General features: G+C 38.4%; 1 protein-coding gene across 6 annotated transcripts in view; it reads left to right on the forward strand.

Annotated features, from left to right (window-relative positions):
* INPP4B (inositol polyphosphate-4-phosphatase type II B) overlaps positions 1-24941 on the forward strand; it is a 579259-nt gene that overhangs the window by 293246 nt on the left and 261072 nt on the right. For all 6 annotated transcript variants that reach the window (XM_074338475.2, XM_019730782.3, XM_074338478.2 and 3 more), the window contains 2 exons: positions 12441-12559; positions 14639-14755. In XM_074338475.2, coding sequence (XP_074194576.1) covers positions 12441-12559; positions 14639-14755 — 236 coding nt within the window. The remainder of the gene's footprint in view (positions 1-12440; positions 12560-14638; positions 14756-24941) is intronic.

Consider the following 24941-nt stretch of genomic DNA (forward strand, 5'->3'; position numbering starts at 1 on the left):
TAATGATCGGTTAACCTTCATCGTTTTGAATATACCCTTGAGTGAATCACTTCATCACACTCAGGGAATACTTCCTTGAGCAGGGGTTCTTGACACTGTATTTTTGTTCATAATAATTGCATTCACTTATTGAACTCCTCTGACGGCCAGGTATTAGGCTGTACCGATTTCACTTTTTATCTCTGCTCCTACAACAGACTTCCCACTATTCATATTTCACAGATCAATTCAGTCACTTGCCCAAGGGCATAAGGGTAGGAAGTAGAGAAATACAGATTTTAACTCCCAAGACCATGTCCTTTGTGGTTGATTATTAACAGTACAGGAATGGAAAAGGGAAGACAACAAAAAGTTATCTAAGACCAGCATAATGTTTTTGTACTGCTGAAATAAATAGAGATTTAATTGAAAGATGAGAAAATGAACCAATTAGAGCTTCTTAATAGGTCTTTCATGTGGATAGTGGTTTCTGGGCACTCACAATTTAATGTGTGCTGCTGTTGGAAGGTAGTCTCCTTATTGTCACTGGTCTAAATTCTAGCTTGGCACTTTTTGAAGAGGTTGAGATACCTGACATCAGCTAATAAATGAGAAGTATATACGATCTCAAACTTCTCTTCCTCCCACTTCCTTTTTGTCATGACTGTATCATTTAACTGAATTTTGCTGCGGTAAATTATATCTATTCTTTTTGTCACTTTTTTTTCTGAACAACATATCATAGGAACTTTTCATTAAAGTAGGTCAGTAACCAGGTTTAACTTCATAGACTGAAACTGATTGTTCCACATAGGTTTAGCAAATTATTTGTTAGAGTTTTGTTTTGTTTTTTTAACGTTCACTTTCTAACTTCTTAATTTGTGTCTTTTATCTATAATCAACATGCCCCATCCAGTTTCCTTCTCTTTCTGTGTGATTCACCTAATTACTTTCTTCCCTCCGTTGTCTAATTACTGAGAGCTTCTGGTCACTGGATCTACCTTTCTAGCGTCTGTTGCTATGGATGGGTAACTGAGGAGTCGGGACTACCTAGGGGCTTTGTTCATTAGGTGGCTTTGCCTGTGTAAAGTCAAAAGCCACTGAGGTTATGATGCTGCTGTCTGTGTCACTGAAATTTGTCAGCCAACCTTCATTTTGAGCAGATGGCATCTGAATGTATCCTAGGCTACCTGGAAACCATTCCACGGGCAAGAGAAGACACCTAGGAGCACAGGATTTAAAAAAAAAAAAAAAAAAGTCCCTTGTCATGTCCATTGTCCAGAACAGTCTTTTCCCAAATGCTTTTTTACTTGGGTTTTGACCTTTTGCAGCTGGCAAAGGTGGTGCTCTCCCTATGTCACAACAGAAGAAACGGACTCTCAGAGGGGTTAAGTGACTTGTCTGCGGTCCTGTGTCTGGTACTAGAAAGCCCAAAGCTTTTCAAGTCCTCTGCCCCTTACTCCTGCATCACCTCTGCTTTACTCAAGACAGAGATTGCTCTCGGCTGTTACTTTCAGCGGTTAGGTGGCAGAAGTAAGTTTGAGCAAAAAGGCATTCCCAGGTCAAAACTTGTCCAAATTCAGAATTATCCCAGTACTCATAAAGCTTAAACACCCTCTCGCTCTAAGCAATTTCAAAGTCTGTGGCTTTAAATAACGTTTATGAGCCTGTTTCCAAAATTTGTAACTCTTGCCCTCGTTTTTCCATGGAGCTCCCTACTCCCATTTTCAACTGGCTAATAGGTATCTCCAATTGCTCATCTCGGAGGTATTTTAAACTTATGATAGTTAAAACCTGATTTTTTTATTCCCATTCTTGCCCCTCAAAGCATTTTATTTCCTCTTGATGCCCATCTCCGTAAAACACATTGCCATTCATTCAGGTACGCCGATCCCCAAACTGTGATTTTCTTGACTCATCTTTTCCCCAAACCTCACATCAAATCCATCAAGTCCTATCACTTCTATGTTGAAAAAAGTATTCTGAATTTGACCACCTGTCTCATTGCCACTGCTGTCATTCAACTCTAAACTGCTCTCAGCTCTCACCCAGACCAGGTAGGGATGTCCTCGTGGGTCTCCTTGCCTCGGCTCTTGCCCCAGCATAGTCCCCTCCTGACAGAAGAGCCACAATGATCTTTTAAAAATATAACTGCGATTTCTTCACTTCCCTCATTAAAATCCTCCAATGGCTTCCATTCACTCAAAGTAAAATCAAATTGCCTCATCACATTCCACAAGGACGTTGCTCAGGCCATTATCACCTTACCTGTGTGCTAAATGGCTAGCTCACTCTCCATCGACTTCCTTGGTCATCCTTTTGCTTCTCAAACAGGCCAAACATTTGAGTCTTTGCATTTGTTGCCCGCCCCCAACCCCCACCCCAAGCTGGCTCCTTGGTATGTTTTAGTTCACAGCTCAAAGTCACTCATCAGAGAAGCTTTTCCTGATTCATGCATGCTCCCCCCAAACCTCTCAATTTAATCACCCTGTTTAAAATTCTCACTAAACTATTTTTTTAAACTTCACGTTCCATTAGAACACTAGACTATAAGATCCATAAAATGGGAAGCTTGTCATCTCGTTCACTGCTATGAAACTGTCACCTAGAATCACGTTGGGCATATTTAGACAGTCAGTAAAATCCATGAATTGAACGCATGCATGGATGCCGTTGCTTTTTCCCTCTCACATTTCTTCATAAAATAAATTTATGTATTTATCTATTCCTTTGCAATGTTCTGTAATTATTACTAATACAGTTGTTTGTAAAAAGCAATTCATTTAAAAATTTCCAATGAATACAATTATTTGACCATTGATATTTTGTTGTTAGTAAATTCTGTTAGGAAAGATAGAGCTTTACTGCCCTTGAGGTTCTTCTAGAAGGAACTGAGAGGAAGACTCAGTCATAGGCTGAACTGAACAAATGAGTTCTGTAACTAGACTGTGTAGCTGACGATTGCTTACCTGTGTCGAATTTTATGCCCCAAATTCTTCACAAAGGAACTTCAAGATTTCTATATTATGACAGCATCAGAAAGCAAGCAATTTTCTTACAGAGGTGATCTTAAGAACATACACACACAGATAGCAAGAAGCATAGCAGGTAACCAAAACAGTAGGCATGGACAGGGGTCCAGAGATTTGAGCTCACGTTTCACCCTCCACCACGTAACCCTGGGAGAAGGCAGTGGTGCAAGGGCCTGGGCTGTACTGTTCCCAGTCAGGACTGAAACCTATGACCCTGATCCTTTGGCTGTTTACACAGACAAGTAAGAAGTGCAGCAGAGACCTTCAAATAGAAGGCGTTCCATATTCTTACCTCACCTAGTCGACCACGTGTCCTGGGAGAGCTGAGAAGGTGGTTCTTCTTTAATTGAATGTGGGTAATGTAAACCACTGCTTTGCCCTGACACCACTTCCTGTATAGCTAGGGCTGTGAAGCATTCTCCACCTAGCAGGCACTCGGCTGAGCTTTAGGTTGCAACTGCTCTTTTTGGAAACCCCAGCTATTCTCAAACATATGCTGTTTGTTCCCTTCAAACTCTGGTTCTCCTAGAACCACTTTCAACTTGTCTGATCTACATTGTTTCAACGTAGTGTTAAACTTGTGGGTTTTGCTCTGAATAATTAGACCCTCTCTGCCCTCCAGCGAGCCCATATCTGTTTTCCCACCTACAGACTTACTCTTCCTCCTCCGCTTGTTTCATGTCTCCTGGGTCACTAGTCATTTCTAGCTTTAGCTTATCTGTACCAACTTTGTTTTATTTCCTGTGAGTCAACCATCTTATGATGGAAGAAGTGACACCCTTAAAGCCGTACACTGAACATGAAAATTGAGATTTTCTTTTGTCTACAGGAGAATCAGACATATGACGACTCAAGAGACTCAAGAAAAATGGGAGTTATCTCCGTCAAGCTCTTCAAAACTTGTCCTCCTCCAAACATGTTCTAGACAGAAACAATAAAATGAGATGCTAATTACCCCCCCAAAATCATCTATTACTCCCATTCTTCCCTTTCCCCCCTATTTCCTACTCTATCCATGGCTTTGATTTAATACTTTCAATTGACTTCTAAAATACATGGCATCAGCCGGGCAGTAATTTCATTTAAAAAAAATGCTATTAATGCCACAGTTAATTACTAAGCTCAATACATTTATAGGGAAAAAACGTCTCTGAAATTAAAAAAACAAAACAAAAAACTTTAAGCACCATCTTCTAAAATGTAAGTCCTTAGGTGCAATATATACAACACAATTCTTTTAAAACATTTTGGTTTGGGAAAGCATGTCTAAAAAGTGCCTCAGTCAGGGTTTGGTGAAACCCAGACCATGAGTCAATGTGTTGTACATGAAATCATCGGAATTGAACAACTGCTTTCTAGATTGTTTGCTACTTCCCCCTGACAAATGGACCTCAGATTCCCTCAGGAGACTGTCAACCCCTGAAGGCAAGCTTCCAGATCCCTATTTCCTTCACTCTTCCTCAAACTTCCAAATACCTCCTAGACATCATCTGTGTCCTCAGTTGGAGTTCCACAACTCTGGGTGCGCTTCTCTCAGCCTCCCACCTTTGGTGACTCAGGCCCTGACTTTCTTGCTGCCCCTCCTGTCATTGCCTCCATCAGCCACAATGGCCTCATTTTTAGTTTCCGAAGTAAATCAAGGAATCAGCCCCATCCCACTAACCCACATGCACTGCTGGATCCACTGATGGGCTCTATGCTTGTCCTGAATGGGGATACTGTTGCCTCTCATGTCAAACTGGTAGTTCTGGAAAAAATGTCGTCATCTTGGCTTCTGGGCAGGTAATAGCCTTCAGGTTGTTCCTGTGTTTCTTCCTCCTCCTTCTGCGATCCTGGTTCTGACACTACAGATTTCCATTAATTGACTCACGCTATTTCTTTTAGTATTCAGAAGGACCCGCTCCCATTATTGGAATGACATTTTCATTCTTTCTTAAGCAGCACATATGTTCTTGCTGAAAAGAACAGCAGAGTGCTGCGAGCACTTGTTATTTGTGAAGTGGAACGTGGCTTTGGAGGCTGCACACAGACAGCCAAGTCTGCATGCAGTGTTAGGAGATGCTGCCAGGCCAGTTTGGGGTGTACAGCATCCAGTGCGGGATATCAAACCAGAAGAGACACAAGCACAGATTTGATTTTAATTCAGTGGCTTGAGGATGAATTCTCAGCCGCGTAGACAATATTCTTGAAAATAAGACAAAATAGAATTTTCTGAGGCTTGACATGAGACAAACAGAGGGAATGGGCCATGCTGGAGAATGGGAGTCTTCTCCTACTGACAATAGTGATTTAAACCAAATCTGTTCTTTTCATATGTAAATATGCTGTCTTCTGTACAGCTGGCATCTCGGGAACAGGGATAATCAAAGAGTATTTCCCAGAGCACCATTGTTCCAGGCAGAGGTTCCGCCTTTCTCTCTCTCTAGATTCTTCAACGATACTTAAATTGACAAACGGTACTGAGTGGGTAGTTTATTTTCATACGTATGATGTTCCCAACTAAAGAAGTGAATGTAATCTTCTGAGCCACTTTTTTTTTTTTCTTGTAAAAGGCCAGCATATTTTTATTTAACATATACAGATACCTATAAAATATGGTGGCATGTTTTTATATTGTTCTGTTATTTGGGGAAAAAAGTGACACATTTTATTTCAGAACCTATTTCCCAACAATCTGAATCTAGCTTTTTACATCAAAGAAATCAGTTTAATTTATACGTGAATCCATTGTAATGAAATTTAGGAGCAGTCGTGCTCAGCTCTCAGTGTAGCAAGAATTCTGAGGCAATATTGCTGTAACAAAATCTCTTAAATTTCCTCTGGCAAATTATTACCTATATTCCTCAATAACTCTGTCATCTGCTTCCTCCCTATGGCATTAGTCTCATCCTTTCCTCAAATTTTATTTGAATTCTATTATCAGAGTGTTGAGAGTCTTAAAATTCTTGTTACAAAGCTAAATCACCACGGATCGTGCAGAAGACCAGAGGGAGCGGGATGGTGTTATTGATGAAATATTCACTCAGGCTGCCAAATGCTGAGCTATTGGTAAAAGATAAATAAATAAAAAATAGTCTTCATCATTGAACCATATGTTGTGACCTACAAATTTAACTGATTAGTTTAAAACATGGGTATAGAACTAATGGAGCCATGAGGCAGCAATAGACACATTGTTGCTGTGGACGTGAGCTCACACAAGGGTAAATAGAATGCCACCTGGCACGTGGCAAGTAGGCAGTAAATCGTGCTTCCTGCTCCCACCCCCATCTTCTTGGCCAGCTTCATGTATAATCTTAAATGAGAACAACCTAAACATCTGTACGAAATTAGCATTTTATTGTTGTAGTATAGGACCAAAAAAATCTAGCATCGTTTTAGTATGTCTAAGGAATTCTTTCCTTTAGGATGGCTTTATTTATTTGTTTGTTTATTTCGTGTGTGTGTGTGTGTGTGTGTGTGTGTGTGTGTGTGTGTGTGTGTGTGTTGATTCCTTGGGTTGATTTCTTATCTTCCAACGTTAACCACTGAATTACTTTTTATCCCCTGACTTTCTGGAAACTTAAAATGAATGCTGTTTGTTCAAGTTATGTGGATATACTTATTCTCCTTGAAAGACCCTAATTTTGAATGTGGAACATTAATATTTTGAACTCAGTGACTTGAATAAAACAGAAGAAAAATTAACAAAGAAAAAAATAACAATTCCAAGTTTTTTAATCATGTTTTCCACCCCAATCTTTTTCATTTTCCCAAAAAAGAAAGCATTGCTTATGTTGGCAGCTATGCATCGTTCACGTATTCTTTAGGGGAATGTGTGTTAATTAAAATCTCCCACATAACAATTAAAGGGGAAATAACACATTTTTATTGTATTTATATAAAGACTTTAAAAATGGTTACTTAACTGAAGGGAGAAGCTGTGGTTTGTTAAGAGGGTTGTATTCCTGACCCATAGTCCAAAGTCTAATGAATATGCAAATGATGACTTCCACAACCTCACCTTTCAGAGTGATGAGAGCATCATGTTAGGATGTCTGAGACAGCAGAGAAGAGAACACAAAAGAACAATACCCAATGAGAAAAATTACAGAAAATAGGCTTGATCCATGGAAAATAAGCTAAAATGAACAGGGGCAAGGTGTGACACTAGAGTCAATCAGAGACTTTTTTTTTCAATTCAGCAAACATTTATTGAGTACCTCCTCTTTACCAGTGCAAGGGTTAGACTAGTGAATAAGAGAAAGGCCCCACCTGCAAGGGGTGACAGTTTGGTAAAATAAAAAAAAAGAATCGTCCCAAAGTGCCAAACTAAATGCTGCTAACTCTTGAGGTATTTGGGGAACATAGATCCTAAAACGTATTTTTTTTTTTTTTTTTGAGGCTGGTAATGAATGTATTTTGGGGGCATACCTAACTAGCAGTTGTCATGTGCTAAGTGACAGCTAGAAACTAATTTTAATATTAGGTTAATATTAGGTTTAAAAGAAACCCATGGAATGTATATCCTGGCCAACAGTTTAAAGCTACATAACAGACATCACTCTTCTCAAGGTCCCTCAGCTATTCTCACTTCCAGAATATTCTTGGTCATCTTCTTCTCTACTCTGCCTTGCTGTTGGGCCCTCTCATTCTCCTCCTGGGGCCCACTCATTCCAAACTCTCATAATAATGATCATTAACTCAAATGAAGAGCTATTAGAAACCATTAAAGATTCTACAGAGAATACAGAATGGACATCAAAGGACATATATTTAATGGCCATAAATCAGCTCAGCATGATATGCAGTCACATTTTTCTAACAAATAGCCTTAAGAAAATATTCAAAAGTCAATAGCATTCCTAACAATTTATGAAATTCTCATCGTGTGGAGGTTAGTATGAGGTGGGCACAGTGTGTTTTCTGTTCTTTACTAACACGCAGTTATCATGGAATGCAGTGCCCTGGGAATGAGACAGTGTTGTCTGAATCCGCTCAGGAGTCTGAAGATCCTAGTCTTCAGAAGATTGCTGTCTTAAAATTCCTGAGAAAAAGGGAGAATAAAGAACAAAAAGGCAGAAGGAACTGAAAATAGGAAAATGTTTTATAATGGCAAAGTAAGTAGAGAGAAAGGGACTATTAGGCTTCTTACGTGCTACATATACCTTTTAATGTATGATGTAAATTGATTTAATCTAGATGTAATCACTAGTATAGAATAGTAACTGTAAAACCACATAATGAAGTCCAGTAATTGATTGGGCTGGAAGTATAATCCAAATTAACATATCAGTTGATTGGTGGCATCTAATTTTCTGAAGTGTAGGGAGCAGGATATGTATGTGACATTTCTGAGAAACCTGACCAAACATTTAGAATTTGAAAAGTAAATACAGCGCTGTTCTGGGTTGCAAGAGTCTTACCCATAGCTTTAGGGAAGTGGCTGAATGAAACAAAAATTGACCTTTTATAAAAACTGTAGCTTGGGGTAGACAGAACATTAACTCAACAAAAACCCAGGAGACTCCTGCCCCTTAACTTCTGGACTCTCAAATATTAGAATGGCAGGAGCAAAGGATGATCTGTGCTCTCTTCCGAAGGATCCAAGTAGTATTTTTAAGCATCGAGACCAGAGGTTGGCAATTTCCAGTTCTTTGGCCTGGAATTTAATTGCAGGTGTACTTTCTGTGGCTCTTCTAGCTTCTCCCTACACACTGACTGGGATTTCAAGCTTTGAACAAATCCTCAAATCAAACCAGTGGGCTTTCATTCCTTTAGGCAATGGATTTGAATAGAGGTCCCTCTTTTGATGCAGCTTAGATTTTCCCATTTGCTCAGTGCCTAGCCTGCCCCCAATCTCCCCTGAGATGTGGAAGCTCCATTTATTTTAATCATTGCTCTTCTACTGAGGGTTCCCTTCTAGGAGAGTGAGAGTCCCTGGGCTCCCATACAAATGTGAGCTAGAGACACCCGTGGGCATCTCACTCACAACCACTAAGAACAGAAAGTGAATCCTCACATTTTTAGTTACTATAGCAAAGTTAACAGGAAAAATAGACACTCCTAGCTCTCACGTTTCCTAAAGAAAAGTTTCAAATTATAGGGCTTTTTATTTATTTTTATTATTACTGTACTATATTGTTATTTTTCCTCTTCTCAGTATATTAAACAAAATTTTAAAAAAACAAAAAAACGAACTGTCAATTTAGTGGACACAAGCACATTTGAATCCCAACCTATCAATATCTTGTATATTTAAACTCTTCTGGGCTCTGAGAATACTTTTAAATAGCTCAGTCCAAAACAAAGCCAGTAACAAGGCAGACATAAAAGTAAAAATCTAATGAATGAACGATTGCCAAGAGGCATTAATTTATTACTACCCATTTGAGTCAAGAATTCTTAAATAAACAAAACAAAACAGCAGAAGCAAAACCCCAAAGCATTCTTTCAGTCTTATGAGTTGAGGAAGGCCACGCGGGCCACTCTGAGAGCCGAGTTTTGTTTGGGGAATGGGCAGTGGTGAACAGAGTTTTCAGTCTTCTTTATTGTCTACTGAGTAATTCCTATGTTAGACTTTACAGTGAACCAGACGAGTAATTACCCCATGAAGCAATGCAATCGCTCATCATTTATCACCCCTCCAGTGGGGCAGTTTCAGTATGTGTAGCTCAGTGGTGTGTATGGGTTTCACTTTATGAAATGCAGTGACTCATGTACTGGGTTTGGTGTTTACAAAGAAATATGAGACCTGGTTGACAGCTTTTATGGAGCTGTCTGAATATGACTGAGTCAATTAAAAAAAACTTACAAATTAACACAACACTAAATATTGGTAAATGTTGGTATTCATATTGGTAAATATTAGTATCATGATATTAGTAAATTTTATTTTGCATAGAAAACAAAATCCATTCATAAAAAGGGTATAATTTCCTCCTCACCTCCATCCTGAGAAATAGGTAGAGAGATGAGGAAACTGAGTGTCTTAGGGTTTGTGACTTAATGTCATATAACTAGGAAAGGGAACCTGGGAGTACAGCTCAGGGATTCTGACTGACTCGGGGTCTTTGCATGACATCTTGCTGCATAAACATTAGGGAACAGCAAATTCTCTGGGCTGTTGAGAAGAAAAGAGGTATATGCAGCCAAGATATGACTACAGGTGTTGTTTCCTATGCCTGTTTTTAGACATAGAACATAAAGAAATAGTGTCATTGTTATTGTTTTTACTTCATCAGTATTGGGGGGTCTGCAAATTGGTTTGGACAGGATATTTCAATGTAATGGAGCTTTTCTCTGTTTTTATCAGGAGTGAGGCTGAGGATTTCTCTGGTAAAATGGAGAACAGATGCTCACTTCTGGGAAATAACCACAGCCCACAATGGAACCTGATAAGAAATCAGCAAAGGAGTAACTTTTTTTTGAGCAAATGTGTCATAAGCTTATAAAGTAGCGATGAGGCTGGAAGCAGAAAGTGGTCAAGATGCATGTGTTTGAAATAAATTGATTCCAGCTTTAAAAATCTGAGGACACATACATGTCACTCTCAGTGGACAGAGAGAGCTATATGTACACTGTGAGCACAAAACCAAGAGAATGATAAAATTACACTCATAAGGCAAGTAGAGGAAATGATCAAGACAACCACCAAAAAACAGTGATGTCTACATCTAACTTTTTTTTTCCTTCCGGTGCTATGTTGACATTAGTGAAACCCCACATTAGAATTTTGTAAAACTGTCGGTTTCTCGGGTTGAGAAGAGTCTTGGTAATGGGTCTTCCAAAGAGAAGTGTCAGAGATTTGGTGTGCCAGGGCAGAGATTTGGGGTACCAGGAGAAGAAATGGAGCTCAGGGTGTGTGATGTAAGCAAACTACCAGAGAGTGCTCGTCGTGTAAATGTTAGTACTTAATATTTCTAAGCCACTAGTTCTTCATATGTAAAACTGAAATAATTCAAAGCACAGTTTTGAGAAATAAAGAGATAAATAGCGCAATGCCTCAAAAATAGTGAAGGCTAAATAAACTGTAGCTGTTATTTTTTCCACACATGCTTTCCTAAGCTAGAGCATGTGGTTTAAATAAAGAAAACTTAGGACAGGATACCATCCAGGAGTAAAAGGATCTCAAAGTCTGGCAAGAAGGAGTTAAGTTAAATCATTTGCCCCGCATTGCTTAGCCAGTATAACTTGAGGAAAACCTGGCCTGTTTTGTTCCAAAACGCCTGTTTTTTTTTTCTGTATCCCATCCTGCTTCTATAAAATGAGATGACCTATAAATGACTGAAAGGTGATAATTACCTTTATAATTTTCTTTGCTTTCAAGTTTCAGATTTAAGTCGTGGCTCCTCTGTCCCAGTAGCTCAAATGCACCTGTCCTTCCTTCCTTTTCTGCACTGGCTGCTCAGAGGCGTGGGGTAGGGGCGTGCAGAGCCCAGCACACTGTCACTTTGAATCCAAGACCAGGGCTGCTTCTCAGTCCCCCCCACCACAGCTCCAGCCTCACCTCCTGAGCCTAATTTGAGTCCCCTCTGGTGAGGACACTTGTGATCATACTTAAGGATCCGACTGTAGGTAGCAAAATTACTATTTCGATGCCAGGGTGGAAACACAGTGAGAAGTTGGACTTGCTGAAAAGGAATATATACATTTATATAGTTGTTGTTATTTGTTTGGTTTTCTTTTTTCTTCCCCAAATTGTGGCAATGATATATGGGAGGAGAAAATATTCAAGTAAATATGGTATGGTGATGAGAGTCTGTAATATGAGCCTGGTGTGTCAAGGGAAAGTTCTTACTTTTGTGGCCCCTGGGCAAGAATTTAACCCACCCGTATTCCACATTTCTCTCTCCCAGACTTGGCTGGAATCCCAGACGGAGGTCGTTTTTAACCCCTCCTCTGCCTTCTCTGCCTTTCTCGGTGGCTTGTGAGCTGCTGTGGTAGGGAGGTCCTCTCTCTCCCAGGGTGTGTCCCTGTGTGTGACTGTAGGAGGCCAGCCCTAGTGAATAGCTAGGTAAGGAGCAAGTATGCATTGGAATGCTAGAACTAATCCAGCCAGTGTCAAAGTGAAACAGCGTGGTTTCCGGATATGGCCCGACTCAGTTTACTGAGTGTGATTTAAAGCCCAGGGCTTAATGACTCTTTAAAGCCACTGAAGTCCCTGAACTGTGTGTGCCAAGTCACACATTAGAGCTGGGATCCCAGGACAGTCGAGACTTGCAAGAGCTGCAAATGTGGTCAGTGGAAATGAACTCTCAATTCAGCTCTTTAGCACGTGACTTCCTATTTCTGTAAGGTACTTCCAAGGGACTTCCTCTGTAAAATCAGCCCCAGTCTCCGGAGATTTCATTCAGCGTGATAGCTCAGCTTACTTCCAGCCCGGGACCGAAGTTTTCCCTGAGATATGGTATCAATTTCTTTTCTTTCTCTTTGCGCTGCCATTGCCAGCGTGCAAGGATCTGGTGGCTCCCGTCCGAGATAGGAAGCTGAATACTCTGGTGCAGATCTCAGTAATCCACCCCGCCGAGCAGGGGCTGACAAGATACTCCAGCACGGAAATTGTGGAGGTGAGCATGCTGTGTGCTTGCATGTCTGTCTCTCTGTGTCTCTCTCTGTCTCTGTCTCTCTCTCTCTGTCTCTCTCTTTCTCTCTCTCTCAATTTGAGCAAGCAGCTGAAATAAGTTAACTCTTGGCCTGTGGCCATGCTGTGTTACTGTCCTCTGTCACTTAGGAAAGCATACCTGATGGATTATTAAATATGCATTGGTAATTTCCCAGAATAAACAAATGGGGGAAGAACTTGCCTTTTTCATAAAAGACCTTATTTTTCTTTAGTAAATACAAAGGAAAATTCCCATTTTGAATCTTTGAATAGAGTACCAAATACAGAAAAAATATATATACAAATATTAAATGAAACGGAATGAATATTGCTTTGGGGGAGAAAAGGAAAGTCGTAACGCACCCAGCGAAATTTTAAACATGGTCCGTGTGTTTGTTCTTTTCATTTGCTCCTGTGTTCTTCAGCCTGTCTGTGGAAACTATATTCTCAGCCGTGTGTGTCTGTCTTTTATCAAAGGGAGGTTGGTGATTAATTGGAGAAACTGTGATGTTTCAAGGCCAAAGGTGCAAACATTACTCCTCAGATGAGAGATTTCCTAGTTACACTTATTGTTACTAATATAATGTTCAGTATATGTTGAGAGGAAACTTGTTATTCTGTTGGATCCGATTCAAAAGAGGAAATGTTCCCCTTTTGATTATTTTGTTCTTATCACACATATTTCACAACCTTAGGTGATGGGAGATACTTATTTGAACATCCGGGACTAATGAAAGTACACTCTAAATAAACTCCCTGGGTTGTGCCTGCTTTTCTTAGACCTGTGAGCCCTGTCTGTTTTGAAGGATGAGTTTCTCTGTAACAACCTACCCCAGACCCTGCGGACTCAGTGCTGCCCTGGGTCTTGATGCAGTTGGTGGAAGAAATGATTCAGACTGAACTCCACTCATTTCTCTAATGGGAATGACCCAGATCTTGCACACATCCCTGAGTCTGCCCTATGGAAAATCTGGGTTCCAATGTTGGTATAATTTGTAGTTCAGGCTGTAGTTGAACAAACAAAAATTGTCTTATTCATATCAAGAAAACTTGACTGAAATTGTAAAATGGTTCCTTTATATGAAAAAAAAATTTTTCAGGTATTATTCCAACTTAATTCTTTTTAAAATATTGCCAAAACATAAAAGAAATCACACATTTTGACATACTTCAAATTTTATATTTGAACATATACAGTTGTTTTTGGCTGTCTTATTCACTTCCTGTTCCAAAGTGTAATACAGTGATGAACAAACAGTAGTATTTGCTGAATACATGAATAACTTGAGCTTTCAGAAACTTCCACAGACAACTCATTTACAGAGCTCTAGCAAAAATTTAAATTCTATTCAGCAATATAGGTATTTAAATATAGATATAAAATTAAATGTTGGCTGTCAACTCTCTGAAAATGAATTCTGAGACATTGAAATATCCTGTGTCCAGTATTCTGAGCTAGTAATCTCATAGCCCCAAATCTATCATATTTAGTTTCTTTTATTAGCTTTCTAATTGATCTGAGAAAGAACACAGCTAAACATCTAAACAGCTAAACAAATGGGCACTATCAGAGCATGGCTTTCAATTGAATCATTACAGAAAGGAAACAAATGGACAGCATACGCTTACCAAATGGTCCTTTATGAGAAAATTGCTTCATTTTAATTTGATCAGTCAAAAATTTTAGTTTATATGCATAAATTAAAGGTTGTATTTATTAAATGTATTCTGAATCAACTGATAACTGACCCTAAAGAAGGGTTCTATATATAATGAAAATAAATTGTATTTCAAGACTATTTAGCAGCTCTGACAATGATGCAGAGCCATTTACTATCAATAGCTATATCAGACTTATGGGCCCTGGGCCATGTTGGTTTCTATGAGCATCATTTGGTAACTCAGATCTTTCTTCTAATAGAACTATTTCCTAGAAAAAACAAACAGACCCAGACACGCTTTCTGCTTTCTCATGTGTCACTGCACGCTGCCCGCTGCATTTGCTGCCTTATTGAATCAAAGTTTTCTGCTTGCGCTGTTACAGGGAACAAGAGACCCACTGTTTTTGACCGGCGTCACATTCCCATCTGAGTATCCCATCTATGAGGAGACCAAAATAAAACTCACAGTCTACGATGTCAAGGATAAGTCTCATGACACCGTAAGTCCTTGTACTTCTTCTTTCCTTTGGGAAAAGGAGTTATGCTTTTCCCAACCATTGGGTTTTTGGTGACACTGGCATTTTTCTAAGAGGGTATTCGTATTGTGTTTATGCTTGTGTTATGTTTATAGTTTGCTAGGATTTTTTTTTTTTTCCCTCAAATTCATTTGGCTTAGTGCCAAATTGGCAACTGGGTAGGAGCAACAGCTCCCAGAACAGATTTTTTTCTTTTTCTGGAAAGCTAGCCTGATCTCTTGGCATATATTTTTGTTGTTGTTGTTTTAAGAAGTTACTGAAGGAATACTAATACTGTAGGTAGAAAGCAAGTGGAAGAGATTAAATGATGGTTCAAAACTTTCTAGATATTGCAATTACTCTAAAATCCAGGACTGACACAGTGCTCTAATTTCACAATTTGTTCCTTTACATACTAACTAGACAGGAATCCCCTCTATTTTTCCTGAATTGTTTCCTAGCACCAAAGCAAACAGAGGAGGTAACTGGAAGCCCTAGTCAAAAGCTTTAATTGGCCTCTTTGATGAAAGTCATGTCAAGTTCCAGTGGTCTTTTGTCCTGAATTCTTCAGTCTTCCTACCTGATCTGACTTTTCCTCCACTTGAACCAGACCTCCTGGTTAGACAATTAAGTACCCAGGCAATATCTCCACAGCCATTCTTAACATTTCTGGAGTAGAGAGAATGCTATAGGATAGGCATCGAGAAAGGGAAGATTTAAAACGAGCCCTCCCCTTTAACTCTCTCCCTTTCACATGCATTTTGGTGTGTTTTCAAGGCAGGGGAGTTATGGGAGTCTTGGTGGTCAGCAGTGAAGGACAAACCAGGAGACATGTTAAAGGCAGGTCGGCCAGTATGTCTCAAGAGAATTCAGGATGAAGTTCCGGGATGCTGCTGCACCTGGAGAACCCCACAGTGCCTCGTCTAGGGAAAACTGAACTTGAAACCATGCTTCACTGAGGCATTTCTGTCTTGCTCATGACACTTTCCTTTCCTTTCCATTCTTTACCACAAAATATATAACATAGATGGATGGTGGGGGTATTTCATAGAGAGAAAAATATTTTATATCGAAGAGATTTCCACTCATCATAGTTCCAGAAAAGCTAATTTCTTTAGAATTGCAGAAGAAATGCCCAGTGAAATGCAGAGTATATGTGTGGAATGGTAATAGTAAGGGTGGTCTGGCAGGTTTGCAAAGAAGGCAGACTGTTGGTTCCTGTTATGTTTACTGGCTTTGTGACCCTGGGAGAGTTAATGCTCAGTGCCTCTGTTTCTTCATTTTTATAATATTTACCTCGTGGGATTGTTGTGAGGATTCAATAAGTTAATATGAGTAAAATATTTAGAAGACTGTTAGAGATTAATTCATAAGTATAAGTTGCTGCATGTTTTTATGGTTATTGGTTTGGCTGGTGCCTCACCGTCCCGCCTAAGTAGTAAAATTCAAATAAGGGAATATTAACTAAAGTCTTTTTCTTTCCTTGACTTTTTTTTTTCTTGAGTGGTACGAAATTTGTTATTTCTGACTTCTTCGAAGAAAAGGAGAAGTAAAATGAAAAACTATTTTACAACAAAAAATTGAGGTTACAACTGGGCACTAAGAAGTATTTGCTTGGGAGTTTGGTTTCTGCCTTTCTATTTTCCTTGATTTTTGAGGTACCATGTGTAAAAGAAGTGGAGTGTGAATTGGAGATCTGGACCAGGTTTGGTAGACTACGCACAAGGCCTCAAGGCCTGGCTTTTTTTTTCTTCTTTTTTTTTTTTTTTTGACTTTTGCCAGAAAAGAGAGAGAAATGACAGAAAACAGGAGAAATCAGAAAGTCGGGGAGGAGAGAGAGATGGTTCAAACGGATGGTGGGAGTTGCTGATACAACTGTGCAGAGGAGTAATAAGCAGAGAAACAATCAGAATGACAGTGAAGCAAAGCAGTGACTACCGGGTCTCATGTTCTTCCAAGTTCATGATCAAACTCAAATCCTCCCTCCAAACCCAAGGCATAGACAGGACAGAGACTATGGGAGAGGCAGTTATAGAAACATTGTGCCACAGCACTGAAAATGTTGCCCCTAAACTCTTGGGTTTGTTAAGTCCTTAGAAATATTAGCATTAGAAATATTACACACCAAAGGTGTTTCTACATTCCTTTCAATTTCTCTCATTTGAAATGTGTATGTATGTTAATGCCTTAGGGGTAAATAAGTAGCTTATTCATTAATTATGCTTTTCATTGGCTTCTATTTCTGGAAACTATTTAGGGTCTGTTAAAGACTTTCTTCCTTCATCAGAGGTGTTATTAAATAAAAGTGTTGGATGAACTGGAATCCCTGCTGTGAAATAAGACTTGTGAAATTTGAACATAACTTAAGAAATGCCACCAGCTTTCATTTACCAAGTGCTGTTAATTAAGGAATAACCTCTTCCTAAAAATACCTAACAATTAGATCTGGTGATGGAAGTGTAAATAGAAACACAGTTCATTAATATGCTAATAGTCCCCATGGACAAAAGTCTTTATCTTGGCACTTTTTCTCTCATTTCTTAAGTTTTTTCTTTGGGGTCAGGGGTGGTGGTGAAGGGGGAGGCAGGAGGTAGTTTTAAAATACAGTTTATAATTATGAACACTTAATATTTTAAGATCCTAATATTTTTAAGGCTTAAGAAATGAGACTGGGTATTTGCGTGTTTTAGAAAATTAGAGAATTGTATGCATGTATTTAAAATTAGTTGTGATATTTGATCCTATTAACCATTGATCATCTTAGGCAGACACAGGATAATTAGCTCTTTGTTGATTACTGGCTGAGTAGGAGTTAGTTGACTGTCAGATGACTAAGTTGTTTGTTTTTTCCTATTGAGTTTATCATTACTTGAGGTTAACCAGTTGAATGTGTTACATTTCCATTTCATGTTCGTTTATATACATATTAGATATTTTTAAAGAGAAATGATAACTTTTCATCTGTGCCCTTGATGCAGCAGCCATTTTCTAACTAGTTGTTGTTCTTGCATTCCTCTGAACAACTGGACCTAAGATTGATTGTCTTCCTTAGTAACGTTCGCAGAAATGCAATTAATCATTATAACAAATGCGGAGTCTAACTGTTGATTCAGAATGACTGTTGTTTCCTCCTACTCCATCCTTCCCATTCATTGCAGTGGGTCTGCCTCTCTGACAGATGGGGAGGTGGGGTATGAGAGGGATCGCATCATTATGAGAAGTAGAGTGATGCTTTTGTTATTTTCCTCACCATGAGGAAATTATTTTCTGAGAATGGGCCACTCTAATATCCAGCTGTTTGATGGGGGCCTTCAAAGCTTCAGATTGAAGCCCAATGTTAGGATTCGAGAGCCCAGTTCTAAGTGAAGTTGGTATCTTCTGGATATACATTGGTTGTGTGCTCCATTTAAAAACTCCTGGAAACTGAAACAGCATGGATAGAACTGTTTTTAGCATATCATTTACACTGTTCAGCCTTAGGGAATCGACCTGAGTCTTTTAAAAGTTACAGAAAAAACTCAGAGGAAGGATAAATTTATGAAGGAAAAGAACATCATCAAACATTGTCTTTCTTTCCCACGCAACTGGCGTTTTGGAAGGTACTGAACAAGTGCTCTTGCAATACCCAGCTTAGGACAGCCATCAATCTGCAAACATGATTAGGTCACAAAATCGTTTTGCCCGAGGTAGAAATTTGAATTTCTAATGTATTTTGCAGAGTGCACATTGCTCCATTTCATTTGCTCTTGGAGTAAATCTATCCCCGACTTGTCAGCTGTTCAGCTTGTAGGGCAGAGTCCCATGTCCAGTAGACACTGGACATTTCTCAGGTGAGGATACATGTTCTAGGACATTTTTTTACTACTAGTTACTAGCAATCCTCCCATTTTCACCTTTCAGAAAAAGTGACCTTATGAAGATTGGATGTAAATTTATTGCGCTGTGTGTGCTATTTGCCCAGGGCAGTTTAGTTCTAGAATAATTTCCTACAGAGATGTGGCCAGTTCAGTTTCTATGTTTTTGTATGGAAAAGAAAATGACTTACATTTAGTATACTTTGACGTCTTGGAAGTTGAAGTCTAACTATACCTGTTGAGATGCAGATTCTGTGAGCTGGCCTTCCTCTCTGTCTAGAAGATGTGGTGCAGTGGGTAAGGAAAAAAATATGAGATTACTGATCACTAAGTACACATACACTGTGTTTAATATGTTATGTGTAGTTTCTTCTTTAAGCTTCATAAAACTTCTCTGAGGGAGGAACTGTGATGCCCATTTTAAAGATGAAGAAACTGGGATTCTGAAAATATAAATAGGCCAAGTCAAAGGTCCTTTATTTTTTCCAGGCTACGCTATGATACAAACATGATTTAAAGGATTTTCCTTATTTTCACTCCCATAATATGATCTTTTTACTTCAACTGATAGTTTAAAAGCATTCTTCATTTGGAACTTAAAAATTATTCATTGAGAAAAATGTCAGTATTCAAATATAGGAAAAAATTCATATCTAAAAGTTTAAGCACTTAAATTAACCATGTATAGCTAATTGCAAATGTCTGACTAAATTTTATAATGAAGTGGCCAACTGCGAGCTATTCATGAAGAAACAGCTGTTGTCTCCTGTTATGAAATGGTTAAGTTTATGGTTCACACTTTTGTTGTTGTCCCCTGGACTCTTATTTCCCTGTTTTTTGGTGTGTGTTTTTTTGTTTTTTTTGTCTTGTGCTATATTTGTCCTCTCATCCTTCGCGTACCCTCGGTCTCGGCCTTCTGAAATGCTTCTGTCTGTGGTGACAGAGTTTGCTAGGGGAGTCACCAATTTCATTTAGAAGTAGTGCAGAGTTCCAGAACGTCACTACCCTTTGTGAATAACTTCACTTTCTTTGTACCTGTTGATAAATGGTATATATTTACAACGAACATATTTATATTTTGATGATGTATAATTTACATACAATAACACAAACTGATCTTAAGTGTTCAATCCCATGAGTTGACAATTGCCTATGACCACTTAAACTCTCCAAAGGCAAGATACAGAACATTGCCACCATTCCAGAAAATTTCCTTCTACCCCCTTCTAGTCAAGGGCTACCCCACACACCTGGAGGCAACCACTTTCTCATATATACCAACATAGATTTGTTTTGTTTGTTGAAATGTACATGAATGAAATCATATAATATGTGCTCTCTTGTATCTGGTATCTTTTACCTAACAATGTTTTTGGCATTCATTTTGTTGCTGAATGACTCAATAGTTACTCTTTTTTTTTTTTTTTTTAATTTCTGAATGGTATTCTATTACAGTGATATTCATTCTCTCAATGAATATTTCATGGCTCCCAACTTTTGACAACAATGAATAAAGTTTCTGTGAACAGTTGAGCACAAATATTTGTGTGGATATTTGGTTTTGTTTTAGGGGGTAAGCACAGAGGAGTTATTAGTTCATAGGGCAGATGCATAAAAAGTTAAGCAGATGCTTAACTTTTCTAGAAACTGTCAAATTGTTCTTCAAAGTTCTTGTGTGACTTTATTCTCCTTCTCTTAGTTCTGTATGAGAGTTCCAGTCCCTCTAGCAGCAATGATATTGACAGTCTTTTTCATTTAGCATTCTAGTGGGTGGGACATGGTATCTCATTGTGGTCTTAATTTGCATTTTCCTGATGATTAATTGTGTTGAGCACCTTTCCCTGTGCTTTTTGATCATTTGCCTATCTTTTTTTTTTCTAATGTAGTGTCTGCTCAAGTCTTTTTGACTATTTTTAAAAAAATAGTTTTCTTTTTGTTGATTTCTAAGATTCTTCATATAGGTTGTATGAGTGCTCTTATTGAATATACTTGTTATAAGTTTGTTAGCCCTCAGCTTGCCTTATAATTCCCTTAATGATGTATTTTATTGATTAGAAATTTTTAATTCTGATTAAGTCCAATTTATCAATTTTTCATTCGTAGTTAATGCTTTTCGTGCCCTAACAAATCTTCCTACCTCAGGCCATTAGAATATTCTTCACTGTCTTCCTTCAAAACACTTTATAATTCTAACCTTTACATTTAGGTCTAAGATCCATTTCAAATTAATTGCTGTGATAGAAACAAGGTAGGCATCAGAGTTATTTTTCCCTATGTAGATACCTAGTTATTACAGCTCCATTTGTTAAAAATACTTTTTTCTCCACTGAATTTAGTTGGTCCCTTGATTGTAAAATCAATTGTCTACTGATACTTGTGGGTCTATTTCTAGATGCTCTTTCTGTCTCATTGATCTGTTTGTTTTGCTTTGTGACAACAACATGATTATTGTAGCTTTATAGTAAGTCCTGAAATCACGTAATTGAAATCCTTTGTCTTTGCCAGCTCTTTCTTTTTATTGAAGTTTCTGTTTTTATTTTGTCTATTCTAGAGCCTTTATCTTCCCACATAAATTTTAGAACAGCTTGCCGGTTTCTTCAAAAAGTCTGTTGGGATTTTGATTGCAATTGTTTTGAATCTATAGATCAATTTGGAGAGAATGAACATCTTAACAATACTGAGTCTATTGATCTATAAATATGGTAGTTATATGATTCCATTTATTTAGATCTTTAAATTTTATCAGCAAAGCATTTGTGTCCAGATCATTTGTGTGTGGTCATAATAGACTTATTTCTAGGTTTATTTTTTTTTTTTATGCTAACATGCACAGTATTTTAAAAAATACAGTTTTCAACTCTTGTTTGCTAATAGGTAGAAATGTATTTGTTTTGTATATTGATTGTGTATCCTGCAGTCTTAAATTCACATCTTAGTTCTAAAGGAATTTTTTTTTTTTTAGATTCCATAGGGTTTTGTAAATACACAATCATGTTATCTGTGAGTAATGAAAGATTTATGCTTCCCTTTCCAGCCATTGTGCATTTTATTTTTCCTTATTGAACTGGCTCGGTGTAATAGAACTTCAGTTTAATACTGATGGAAGTGGGAACGGTGGAAATCCTGGTTTTGTTCCCAAACGTAGGGGAAAAGTGTGTAATATTTCACCATTTACTATCATCTTAACTATAGGTTTTTCAAAATGCCTTTTATCAGATTGAGGAATTACCCTCTATCCCTAATTTACTGTGAGTTTTTAATGTGAAGGGTGTTCAATTTAGTCAAGTGATTTTTTTTGTTTTTTAATTTATTGGGGTGACAATTGTTAGTGAAATTACATAGATTTCAGGTGTACAATTCTGTATTACAGCATCTATAAATCCCATTGTGTGTTCACCACCCAGAGTCAGTTCTCCTTCCATCACCATATATTTGATCCCCCTTACCCTCATCTCCCACCCTCCACCCCCCTTACCCTCTGGTAACCACTAAACTATTGTCTGTGTCTATGAGTTTCTGTTTCTCATTTGTTTGTCTTATTCTTTTGTTGTTTTTGGTTTGCATACCACATATCAGGGAAATCATATGGTTCTCTGCTTTTTCTGTCTGACTTATTTCGCTTAGCATTATACTCTCAAGATCCATCCATATTGTCACAAATGTTCCTATATCATCTTTTCTTACCGCCGAATAGTATTCCATTGTGTATATATACCACAACTTCTTCATCCATTCATCTATCGAAGGACATTTTGGTTGTTTCCATGTCTTGGCCACTGTAAACAAAGCTGCAATGAACATTGGAGCACACGTGTCTTTATGGATAAATGTCTTCAGACTTCTTGGGTAGATACCCAGGAGAGTGATTGCTGGGTCATATGGTAATTCTATTCGTAATTTTTTGAGGAACCTCCACACTGCCTTCCATAACGGCTGCACCAGTTTGCATTCCCACCAACAGTGTATGAGGGTTCCTTTTTCTCCACAGCCTCTCCAACACTTGTTACTATTTGTTTTGTTGATGATAGCCATTCTGACTGGGGTGAGGTGATATCTCATTGTGGTTTTTATTTGCATTTCTCTGATGATGAGTGATTTTGAGCATTTTTTCATATGTCTATTTGCCATTTGTATGTCTTCTTTGGAGAAATGTCTCTTCAGGTCCTCTGCCCATTTTTCAATTGGGTTATTTGTTTTTTTGTTGTTGAGTTTCATGAGTTCCTTGTATATTTTGGATATTAGCCCCTTACCGGCGGCACTGTTTGCAAAAATCTTCTCCCATTCAGTTGGTTGCCTCTTTATTTTGTCGATGGTTTCTTTTGCTGTGCAGAAGCTTAAGCTGATTAACATTGTCAAGTGATTGTTTTGGTATGTATTGAGATGCTTAAATGTTTTTCTTATTTATTTTGTTAATGTAGTGAATTCGTTAATTCATTTTTGTATGTTAAACCAACCTTAGATTCCTAGAGCAATATTTTTCATCTCACAGCTCACCCCCTTCTGTCTCCCAAGCTTCAGCCTACTGCATGAGCAAACCAACCCCTACTCCTCTGCCAGCAGCATTGGGGAAAGCCTTGTGCAGCTGAGTGGTGCATCTCAGCCCTGCTGCACATCAAAGTACCCTTGTTCATGATGCAAAGTCCTGTGGGAATGGGTGAAACTCACGCTGTGGTTGGGGCTACTCAGGATCCGGACCTCTAGTGCCAGGTCACATGTGCTCATTAAAGGGTCATTACAAGTCCGCTGGTTTCGGGGGAGGACCCTGGTCTTCCTGCTGCTCGACCAGGAATACCAGCCGTGGGTGTTTCTTCCTCTAGGAAGGGTCTGTCACTCCCTGGACTTCATTTCATTTTGGTTTATTGACACCCTCAGTTTTCGGGTGGGTTTAACAAAAGCTATGATTTGGTATTGTAGCTGACTTCTTCTCAGTGTTACAGTAGGGGTGACACCCCTTTGTAATTTTTTGCATCTTAACCAGAAGCCGAAGTGCTACATATTTAAATTCTTCCCTTTAGCATTTATGCTACTCCCTATATATTTGCATTTCCATCTCTGTCTTTATTTCTCCTTGTCTGTTGTTTGCTTATCCAGTGCGTTACACTCTATGCTGCTCTTTACATTGTTTATCCTTTGCTCATATTCCTGTCCTCCCTTTGTGCTCCTGCCATTGGTGCAGTACTTGTTCTGTATCACCTGTTCAGGGCTTTTGTTAGTTTTTTGTTGTCGTTTTTGTTTGGGCTCCATGGAAGAAGAAAGGGGAGTCATCAATATCTCCTGACTTCCCACAAGAAAATAATGCTGTTTACATGAGAAAGACTGGCTCTTTGACAGGTAAATACGAAAACGAATTTACTCATGAAGCTAAATATGTTTCCTACAAAACTCTTTGGCCATAGCAAAGCAGCTGCTTGACTCTGAGGCAGCCACATCCTTAATTCATTGAGATCAGCCGAACTGTGGTTTCAATATAGTCACCCTTCACTGTCTACAAATGTGTAAGCTATAGAAACATTGTTTAATCCAGCTTAAAGAAAAACATAATACCTGGATTTAATTTGTTTTTTTCCCCTGAAAATGGAAATGATTAGGTAAGGCCATTTCCCATTCAAACCTGGGCAACTTTATTGTTATTCACAAACATAGAAAAGCCTAAGCCACTTTGTGTTTCCTAATGGAATGCCAGACTCTTCTTCCTTAGCCCTACCTCCATGGAACACTCAAGAATGGCTTTTAATTTTTTACTCTCGTAAGTTTTTGAGCAGTGAGCACTTTTATTTTGAAGCATCATGAGATATCATTGAGAAGACTGAGTGGTTGGGATTGTTGCAGGATGATTCTAGTTTGAGCCTTTTGTCCATAGATTAGAATTTAGTCATGTCTACATAAATCTAGTTTGATGGATGTCTGCCGAGAAATTTTAGGACACTCTCTGATCCCTTACCATAAGGGAGCAGAAATTTAGGCAGTTAAGTTTAACACAGGAACACAGCCTAAGTAGGGAGCAGTTACTCCTTCAGGCGCCCTTTGTGGCTATAGTATTAGAAATCTCTGTGAATCATTGGTACATGAACAATATACCCTGGCCATAATGATGAAAAAATCGAAATAAACTACATTAGAGCCAGATAGGTTCAATACCAAAAATCTTTTGAATGTTTTTTTTTTTTAAAAGCTATAACCAAATTTCAATGAAAAACATAGGTACAGAAATTATAAATGAAATAGTATTCAAGAGAATGTACCTATGTGGAAGAAGGAAATATGCTCTGCCCAAGTAGAGTTTATTTCAGGAAAGCAAGAATGGCTCAATATCAGTA

The sequence above is a fragment of the Rhinolophus sinicus genome, chromosome 15, assembly GCF_057876585.1.
Source record: "Rhinolophus sinicus isolate RSI-liver-muscle chromosome 15, RSI-T2T, whole genome shotgun sequence".
Lineage (NCBI taxonomy): Eukaryota > Metazoa > Chordata > Mammalia > Chiroptera > Rhinolophidae > Rhinolophus > Rhinolophus sinicus.